General features: G+C 40.9%; 1 protein-coding gene across 8 annotated transcripts in view; it reads right to left on the bottom strand.

Moving 5' to 3' along the window:
• Positions 1 to 511: 511 nt before the first annotated feature.
• The window catches only part of lrch3 (leucine-rich repeats and calponin homology (CH) domain containing 3), a 42,266-nt gene continuing 32,501 nt past the window's right edge, over positions 512 to 10,276 (bottom strand). The window contains exons 11-21 of one of the 8 annotated variants that reach the window (XM_039764782.1): positions 9,276 to 9,327; positions 9,061 to 9,189; positions 8,932 to 8,979; positions 8,785 to 8,838; positions 8,436 to 8,516; positions 7,660 to 7,708; positions 3,094 to 3,201; positions 2,907 to 3,019; positions 2,671 to 2,808; positions 2,249 to 2,326; positions 512 to 1,044 (exon numbers count right to left, since the gene is read on the bottom strand). In XM_039764782.1, coding sequence (XP_039620716.1) covers positions 925 to 1,044; positions 2,249 to 2,326; positions 2,671 to 2,808; positions 2,907 to 3,019; positions 3,094 to 3,201; positions 7,660 to 7,708; positions 8,436 to 8,516; positions 8,785 to 8,838; positions 8,932 to 8,979; positions 9,061 to 9,189; positions 9,276 to 9,327 — 970 coding nt within the window. In that variant the 3' untranslated portion in view covers positions 512 to 924. Of the gene's footprint in view, positions 1,045 to 1,323; positions 2,083 to 2,248; positions 2,327 to 2,670; positions 2,809 to 2,906; positions 3,020 to 3,093; positions 3,202 to 7,659; positions 7,709 to 8,435; positions 8,517 to 8,784; positions 8,839 to 8,931; positions 8,980 to 9,060; positions 9,190 to 9,275; positions 9,328 to 10,276 lie in introns of those variants that run through there. The other 7 variants (XM_039764767.1, XM_039764799.1, XM_039764774.1 and 4 more) reach the window with 7 other exon arrangements.

The following is a 10,276-nucleotide window of genomic DNA, read 5'->3' as shown; positions in this document are numbered from 1 at the left end:
TACAGATTTCAAATAAAGTTTGGTAAAGAAATATGGTTCTTTTGTATATGGAATGTATTTATATTCTATACAGTGAGAAAGTAATTACACAAAGAGGACAAGTTGGAGGGTGCCCACCTCTAGTAGTTTAGGCCAGTGAATGTCACTAAGCTTAGCGTTTATCAATCATGTCCAGTGGCAGGGCACCCTGTCCTGAAGAGAGTAAGAAACCCCACTGTTTGTGGTATCTAAATTTTGTGCCAGAGAGTGGGGACACTGGGTACCATTGAGCATTGGATTGCATTAGTGTTACTGGTGGTCCAGGCTTTGCTAATTAGGTGTGCAAACAGCAAGACAGGAAAGCCATGGTGAAAAATGTTAAAATCCCATAGTATCATTGTCAGAAGTCTGCTTTGCAATCCTTGCCGCATAAAGTATGTCCACCATAATAGACAGATCTGTACCTGTATACCGGTGGCCTGCACCAGTGAGACTTGTGTCTCTGACCTAGGATGTAAAGCAGACACCCCCACTTTTCCCATCCTCCTCCTCCCAGTTTACAAGTAATGTAGAAAAAAACATCAATAAGACTGGAACAATCTTCTCGTCCATCAGTCCTCCTTAACAAAATCCATCACGTGCAGTCGGTCACAACAACCACAGAGGATATTATATATGAGTCTTGGCTCTTATCCCTCCAAGTCCACAGAAAATGGGAGTCTTAATAGTTGAAAGCCAACAGCTCCAGCAGCCTGCATGAGCTCATCCCCTCATAACAGCAATGATAATCATCAGACATGCAGGAAAGGTAAACAGGGAGCTAGGTACAGGTGGCACGGTGCCCCTTTAAACTCTCCATCCTGGAGTGCACCCAGGGGAATCCCAGCTGATTGAAGGCGAGTCCAGAAACTGCTTGACTTCTCAGATATTAGGTAGATTCAAGTCCTATGCAGAAGACAGTTGTGGGTGCTTTGGGGGGGCCAAATCCAGCAGGGCTTGGACTGTCCTGGCAATGTGATCCAGACCTTTGTCCTCCAAAATGTGCTGTGGCAGACACAGCAGAGCCTGCAGGATGAAGACACAGGGGTGGACAGACCAGGTGATTTACATGGTGGGTGGACAGACACATGCAGAAAAAAAACGGGAGGGAAGCAAAGAAAAAGGGATGAATAAACACAATGCAAAATAAAAAAAAAACATAATGGAGAAATGCTGATGAGTGCCAGGCTTCTCCCAGCAACCAAGAAAGACATAACTGAACATTTACGGTTGGAGCACCCTACACATTGAAGTAGCCCTAATTTAGCAACTCACTGAGTAAACACACAACACAGCAGTTTTTGAGTCTCACGTTTATTTAAAAGAGTGCAGTTAGGTAACGAAAAGAACCAAGTCACACCCACTCACATTTCACTGTTCATGCTCAGGCATCCTGAATGTGCTTATTCACTCGCATATGCAGGCATCCGTAAGTCTCAAGAGATGCAGCAAACTCACGACACACTAGTGCTCAACCCTCACAGTGTTCTGCATCCCCATATCACACACCCCATATGTTCACTTGTAAACAAAAGGGACCAACACAAGGCACTGAAACAAGTAACAAAATTCCAAGTCAATATATGTCCCTGAAAGATTGATTCCACTCAGGGGGCACAATATGACCACTTATTAACGCCTCATCCACAGCCCAATCCAAAATGAAGTAAGTTGTGGGGTCTGTGCAATGGACCTCTCAGGTAGTGAGCTATAAAATTGTGACAAGAGGACCAGGGATCCCACAGGATACGGCAGTCATTCTAGCATTCTGTTTGGGGTGGGGATAAAAGCCCTGAGGTAGTGGACTTTGACAGTAGTTAAAGGAAAGAAGCAGCTCCAGCAAGAGATCATCTGAATAAAATTTCGCAGCTAGAGGAGGAGGGCCAGCTGAAAATACAGGGCACAGAGAAGTGACATCACAGTGACATAAAAGAGAGCAAATCCTGTCAGCTGGTCTGAAAGAGGGGCAGCAGGGGAGGGACTGGTGGAGAGTAATACTTCCAGAGTTTGGCAGAGGCGTTCTGAATCCCCCTCCAGGACTGCCTCTGGGGAACACAATCTCTCCTGTCCCCATAGGTGGGGGTAGGGAGGGGTAGTGCCCAAGAGAAGAAAAAGAGTTGAAAGAAGTAGAAAAGAAAGAAAGAAAGAAAGAGAAAGGTTAGTAGCGCACACTGGCATGCCTGGGGTTAGCAGACTTTTAGTGCACTCCATCTTCTATGGAGAGTCCTACCTGTGGCACTCCAATTTTGCGACATGCCTCAAGAAAGTTTTCTACGTTGCGTCGACACTTGGCCATGGTCAGCTTGGGCTGAAGAAAACAAAATAATGACCAAGAGGGTTTGAAAATTATTACAGACTTGAGTAACCACAATAAATTTCAATAAGCATGGCCAACTTGGTAGAGGTAAATAATAAACTATGCAGGTTGCAGTTACATCTACGAAATACTGGAAAACCAAGGAGAAAATATCTCCCTGTTATGCTGAATATACAAACACAAGCTCTAGCAAAACCTAGTCAGGCTTGAAGGAAACACTTCAAAATTACACATTAACCTTATTAGAAAAGACAATGCATCTCAGTTCTGGATTTGTCTCATGAAACAATATATTTCCAATTTGATTAAGCTACCTAAGAAAAAGTAACTCTTACCACTGCAGGGGATGGCACATGAATGCTGGACACTGACCGTGGTCGTACGTGATTGGCCAGGTGGCATAGTACCACTCCATCAGTGAGGGCTGAGCCCAGGTCACTGGGCAGTGAAACCTTCAACCGGGACTCAATATTCTGTAGAGATGTAGAAAACATTGTAGACTGGTCAAGAGTCATGCAAGTGCAAAGACATAATGGGAAGCCAGGTCAAAAAGAACAAAGTGAATGTTAACCTTGCGAAGCTGTTCTGCAAGCTGAGGGTTCCCAATGGGGACAGAATCCCTCTGTACATCAGTGACACATTCCACATCTGAGCCTGGGGACATGGACAGCCCTCCCCCTCCTCCTAAAAAGGCAAAACATTTTTCAGAAATGCCAGGCTGGCAGGACATACAGTTGCAGTTAGCTCACTGCACCTACCTCTTCTCAGCTCGTCTCTCAAGGCTGCACGCATCAGGAAGTTTTCTGGACGTTGAGAATGGCTTCGATGGGAGGGTAGGGCCACAGGGTAGGTGGGTGAATGGAGGGCTGCAGGTAAACAGGAAGGAGATGTCGCGATGCTAAACATTCAGCAAATAGGAACAGCATGGAGAAAGGTTGGAAAGGCAGGGTTTTGAGATGAAAATGACTTAAACAAGGAGGAAGTGGCTTTTATAATTGATGATGGAAGATACAAGATGATGGTAGGTTCATTTTCTGGACGGGACACATGATACCACGATTAAACTAGTCATGCAAAAGATGGGCTACAAGATTAAATGTATCACACAAAGTCCTGACCAGTTTTGAGACCAACAAAAAAAAAACAAGGTTGTGAGCCTGAGTGGGTCACAGGAAGAAAAGCATGGTTTTAAAATCAGATTAGGCATACAAACTGAAATTGGACTTTTCATCAGCACATGAGATAGCTGGCTTAATGGTGCCAGTAAGTCAATCTATGCAGTGTTGTGAAAAATAAATTGCCCCCTTCCTGATAACCTCTGTTTTTGTTATGACCCAAACCATATGACCACTTGTCCCAGAAAACTGTTGCAATAACAAATGCTTTGGAATTCATGTTTATTTCTTTTGTTTTCACTGGGAAAAAAACAGGGAAAAAGGTCAAATCTGATGGTATTTCACACAGAACTCCAGAAATGGAATGGACAAAGTTTTAGGCACTGTAAATTTAATATTTGGTAACCCTTTGGAAACAATAACTGAACTCATTTGCTTCCTGTAACCATAAATACATTTCTTACATGTCTCTACTGGAATATTGGACCACTCTTCTTTTGCTAGCTACTCCACATCTCTCAGATGTGAAGGATGCCTTCTCCTAGACTGCTGTTTTGAGATCTCTGCACAAGTGTTCTAAGGGATTTAGATCTGGACTCATTGCTGACCACTTCAGTACTCATCAACGCTTTGTTTTAAACCATTTCTGGGTGCCTATTAAAGTATACTTTGGATCATTGTCCTGCTGGAAGCCTCATGACTTCTGGCAGAGACCCAGCTGTCTGAAACTGGGTCTTACGTTGCGCTCCAAAGTTCTTTGGTACTCTTCAGACTACATGATGCCATGGACACATCTACTGCCTGAAGCAGCAAATCAGCCCCAAGATATCTGTGAACCTCTACAATGTTAGACTTTAGGGACCGTGTTCTTTTCTTTGAGGAATAATTTTGTTTTCTGTAAACAGTGCAATGATGTACTTTACCAGAAAGCGATATTTTGGTCTCATGGGATTTTTTTTTCAAGAAGGATGTTTGCTTCTTCAACTAAGTTTTGGAAAACTCCTCTCTGGGTTTTATATGCACCTCTGTGTCAGCAGTGGGGTACTCCTGGGTCTCCTACCAAAGGGTCCCATTTTATTCAGACGGTGCTGGATAGTGTAAGCTGGCAATGCTATAGGTCAGCTTGAATTTGCTTTGAATTTGGTCGAGGTTCTTTGTTCACCATTCAAACAGTCGTTTGTTGCAATCTTCTATCAATTTTTCCCTTCAGTCCATGTTCAGGGAGGTTAGATACAGTGCCATGAGCTGTAATCTTCTTACTGACGATGTGCACAGTGCACTGAGAAACATTAAGATCTCTGGTGATGGACTTGTAGCCATCAGATTGTCCATGCTTTTCCACAATTTTGGTTCTCAACACAGACACAAAGACTGAATCAGTTTTTTTTTATTTACACTTGCTGCTAGTGTGTATTGCCAGGAATGGTTACTTGCCACAGGTAGGTTTAAATATAAATAAAAGAAGCATCAGACGATTAAAGTAAAATTATTTCATGCAATTTTGAAAAAGTGCCAACAATTTTATCTAGTCTTTTTCTGGAGTTCTGTGTGGAATGTTATCAGATTTGACTTTTTTCATATTTGGCTTTTTTGTGTTGTTCCAATTCAAATACAAGAAATAAATGTGAATACCAAAGCATTTGCAATTGACAACATTTTTCTTGGAGAAATTGTACATTTTCTGAATGAAATGCGAGGAAACCAAAGCTTTTGCCCATTATTTCATGCAAAATGCACTATTCAATAAAAAGTAGCAGAGTAAACATAAAGCACCATTTCTAAATAGCTACTTAATACATTTAAGTAATAATGTCCAACAACTGTACTGTCCTTGTAAAAAGATAATTGCCCCCTTAGTTACTCACCTTAGTTACTCACAAAATCAGGTGACCAAAGATAACTGATAACACAGATACTGTATACATCAAAAAAAGTTTTTGATTAGTTCATGTGATTTTTATTATATTTTTGGGTGCTGAATTCAAAGATGAAAATCACTTTCATCATCATGTACAATTTTTTAGCTGTGAAGTATACTTTTAATTTTTTTCACTATAATTAAATATTAATATTTATTTGAATGATTGTTTGAATTTAATATTTTCTAATGTTAAAATCTATCCTTAGAGCAAATCAGTTATTTGATTCAAAAATAAGTTCAGAATATGGCTGAAACTGAACATGGTAACAAGTCATAGGAGCAGGTGAAGCACTTAGAGCCATTTCTTAACCTGTCCTCCCACCAATGATACACTTTACTGGTGTATAACAAGCACAACTCAATGTGACTCGGTCAGCTGATCAGTGCACTTGTAAATGATCAAAAAAAACATAACAGATTTTGGGAAAAAGCTTATTAAGCCTACTTTGGAATAAAACTTGGTGACTAGGACAAATAGTAGGTCCATCACCGAGTCTGTTCTATTTGCAGACATCCCACCCTTGCAGAACTGATTTCAGGGAGGTCTGGGTAAGGGGCATGCACACAGTAAAAGGAGCAAGGGACCGTGCACAAGGGCTTTTCTAAGAATTGCTGTTATCAGGGTCATTGTTCCCCTTAGGGGTTCCAGTCTGATAGGTGCCTGGGGCTGGTGTGGTTAGGGTTTCCAGGAAGAATTTCTGGGAGATTGAGAATCGCTTGCAAAGCGAAAAAGTAGAACTCTCCACTGTGCCTGGCATATAGTTAATACAGTATTTGACAGTAAGAATATCATACCTGCAATAAAACATGGGAGTAGTAGTGTAATGGTGTGGGGAAGCTTTCCTGCCTCAAAAGCTGGAAGACTTTTCATTACCAAAGGAACCATTATTTCTGCACTTTGCCAGAATATTCCTAAAGAGAATATCCATTCATCTGTCCATGACCTGAAGCTGAAGTGTAACTGGTTTATGCAGTGGACCGAAAATATAAAACTGAATGTCCCATGTGGTATAGCGGGTCTGTGGCTTTAAAAAAAAAAAAAAGACGTGAAAGGCAGTCTTAGCAAGAGGATCTGGCCACCTGGAAAGAGGAGGCAGCACGAGCTGGAGCCCCATGAAGGAGCATTAGTTGTGGCACTCTAGGGGCTAGTTCACCCCACTGAACACCCAGGTGAAGTGTGGTGAGCAAGGCAGGAGCACTCCCTAGGCTTCGGAGGTGCGTCCACATGAGCGTGAAGGAAGAAGGGAGGAGTGCCGACCTCGGATGGTCTGGCTTTGATGCCTGGAGGCAGCCAAGACGGAGGTCGGCCGAAAGGAGCTCGTGGCTGCTGAGTCTCCGCCGGCTACTCGAGCAATAAGTAAGCCGGGGAACATGAGAAGGAGGTGGACAGAGATCAGAACAAGTTAGACTGCATTTTAACCTTGGATTTTTAATAGATTTATTTATCATTTTTATTCCCACATTTTATTGGATTTTTATGGATTTATTTATGAATTTTGAAGCACTGCACTTTCCTTTTGGACACTGACTTGTTTGAGATTTGTTTTTAATAAAAACACTTGAGCACTTTCTCCACCATCCTTTGGCTTCATTAGTGAATTGTCCTCATTTGTCAGCTCATCTCGGTCATAACTATCGACGGTGTTGGTTCCACAGACTCCCATGTTTGAAGAGGGAGTCTATAGGGGACCGGTATCAATACATCCCAAAAGAAACAAAATTAAAATTTTGGAGTGGCCTAATTAAATTACTCACTTAACCCCAATAGAGGTACTGAGGCAAAACCTGAAACAAGCAGTTCTTGCTTGCAAACCAACCAGTGTGTCTGAATTAAAGCAGTACTATAAAGAATAGTGGACTAAAATTTCTCAACAACGAATTGGAAAGACTGAGATCAAAATATAATAAGTGTTTAGTAATTATTGCTGCCGAAAGGTGCTGAAAACAAATATGGAAACTATGGGGCAATTACTTCTTACATAGGTAATGCTGATTTTGGATAACTTTGTTCCTTGAATAAAGAAACTAATGATTTTAAAACTGCCGTGTGTGTTCATTCAGGTTCCCTTTCTCTAATATTGCATTTTGTCTGAAGGTCTGAGGCCATTCATTGCATACAATATGCAAAAACTGAGAATATTTAGAAAGGGCAAATATTTTTACACAGCACTGTATTGCACCATCTTGAAAGGAATATTCAGTCTTACTCTCTCACTGAAAAGCACCCCCAAATGAGAAAATTGAGAATTATGTGCATTCTGGCATGGGCTTGCCTATGAGTCTCCTACCTGAGGCGGTAAAGGGCGATCCTGGAGAGAGGGCAGATCTGTCTTCACTCTATCAGACACACACAGAAGAGTCATGTTATTTTAGTGTTTCCTCTTAAGGACATACTTCAGCACATTTGTCCCAAGGCACAGTTTTTCCACACGTATTCATGTAGAAGTAGTGCAGGCGATACAGGAAGAGCAATGAAATGCTCATCAGTAAAAGTGGAGTAGAGCAAAAGAAAAGAAAACCACACTGTTTAGCAGACAGAATGCAAGCTTAACCTCTGTACTAAAGCAAAAGAGTGACTTTCAAAGAAACAATGAACAAAAGAGTGTCTATCATAGGAGCTTAAGACAATGCCTCTGTATAAATTTGATCATTTGCCTAAGCTGAGGACATTGCTTCCGCATTACCTGCAAAAAATGTTATTTTTCTCTCAGCTCGTGTGAGGAGCACACTAATACCTTACTGCATGATGTTTGCTTTTTACCTAATAGAGGGAAACGATGGACAGGCAGGAATAATTTTACCTAGCTTTTAACCTAACTGTAAGATCATACATCCATGTTTTATCACACAAATTTCAGGATATAAAAGGCTTCTTGATATTTACTGTCTCACTTGAACTTTAACCTACAGCTAGCTACAACTTGCAACTCTCTCCTAATTATGTAGGACGGCATCTACCATCATCAGAAGTAATGAATTATAACAGTTGATTTTGACATCATTGCATTTACTATTAATTTAGCAGCTTCTAAGTTGTGTTATGATGTTGAAAAATGACATTCACCTGCTTGTGTGTTTCTGGTCTCCTCTTAATCGTGTTGGTATTACTGTCTATTTCGAATACCATGAGAGGCTGATAGCCATTCTATCAGAAGAGCACAGTGTTGACAGAACAGAATGGAGAAACAGAGTGAGGAGAAGGGGGAGAAAGCAAGAGAGAAAGGGAGCAGAGAGAGAGAAATAGAGAGAAAATAGAGAAAGTGATCAAGATCAGATTAGCAGTTGAAACTAGCATTCATCTCAAAAAGGTCAGAGCATGCACTGGAAAGTAATACATGCGACTCATGCAAGATCTATGGCAAAAGATAACTACGTTTTTGTTTTGATAGGCCACACTGTGCAACACGGCTTACCACTAACAGAGCAGAGTCATCGGTGTGCTGTGAGCGTCTGCATGGGGAAGGGCACTGGGAATGGGAGAAAGGAGTCAAGTACATACCGATACCGGTATATGTACCGGTCACTGGGTGCACTGGACATTAGACTTAAGAATGTCTTACCTCACTGTCTGTGGGGCTCAGCTTCGAAGGGCTCTGAGCAGCTTTGTGCTAAAATCAGACAAAGAAGTAAATGACACTATTCACATCATACTAAATGGCTCAAAAATGAGTCATCAATGTTAAAATCACCTTGACAAAGTGGAGAACTGCGTCCCTTTGGATCTGTCTGGTACGCTGTCTCTCTTCTTCATACTGGAGTGCTGCAAGCTGAGCCTCACGCCTTGCCTGCTCCAAACTGGATTGGTTACGCATTGAGCACTTGAAACGAAAAATCAACAGAGTTAAGTCAGAACAATCATAGGGCAAATGTTACGCAAGTCTTCCTAAACATGACTAAGTCATACCTGGCTTTGGACACCAAACGATGATGTACTTCCCCCATCTGCCAGATTCCTCCTGTATAAGCAAAAACACAATTTATACCATTGCTTTGTGTTACTGTACTGACCTATGTACTTAGAATTAGCTGTACAGCCCTACCAATTAATCACACAACTGGGCTCAATAACCAAATCAGAAATCAGCGGAGTTGGTCAAAACGTGCAGGATTCAGTGCGCACACAAATAGTATGAATCCCCTAAAGCAGGTAATCCATATTTGTTCTTAGTAAATACATGTATACATTGTGTACATATTGCACACAATGCCAGTATTAAAACATTGTCTTATAAGCTTAAATATAATCTATTTCACCGTAGCTGGCAAATGTTCAGTGCTTTGTCTTTTCTAAATGTGATTTTTCCCTAACACTCTTCAGTGAAAATATAACATATGTAACCTTAATGCTTAGTTTTCAATAGAGCTTTGATTTAGGAAATGAATGTCAGCAGCACCAAAAGACACATGTAGGTTGATTTAGCCAAGTATGCTTTTCTGATACTGAAAATGCTCTTTAAAACTGTAAAAGGAAAATAAGTGGCTGTTATTTCCCATTATGTTCAATGAGAAACAAATCTAGTTTTTGCTTGCAATGATGACTGCTTAATGGTTTTAATATAAAACAGCAGCAAATCAGGGATCTCAAGTTTAAGAATGGAACTGAACAGGATCAGGGGCAAAATGTATTTTTTAGGACACTAAAGACAAGTTTAAAACCTGTTGTTAGTACAATCATTACCCGAAAAGAAGAGTGCTACAAATGCTTCCTGCATTTGTAACCTGTCTTTACTGGAATGAGAATATTAGTCTGACTATGTTACTCATAGCTGCTCTTTACAATAATTGAGTTTTATTGCTTTATTCATTGTTTTGTAAAATACACAGAATTTAAGAATATAATATTGTTTCACAATTTTGAGTATTGTCTTATCTGAATATTTGGCTCGACCAGGCCAAGGGGTCGCC

This window comes from Polypterus senegalus, chromosome 1 (genome assembly GCF_016835505.1).
Source record: "Polypterus senegalus isolate Bchr_013 chromosome 1, ASM1683550v1, whole genome shotgun sequence".
In the NCBI taxonomy this organism is placed as follows: domain Eukaryota; kingdom Metazoa; phylum Chordata; class Cladistia; order Polypteriformes; family Polypteridae; genus Polypterus; species Polypterus senegalus.
This window is presented reverse-complemented; position numbering and strand designations above follow the sequence as displayed.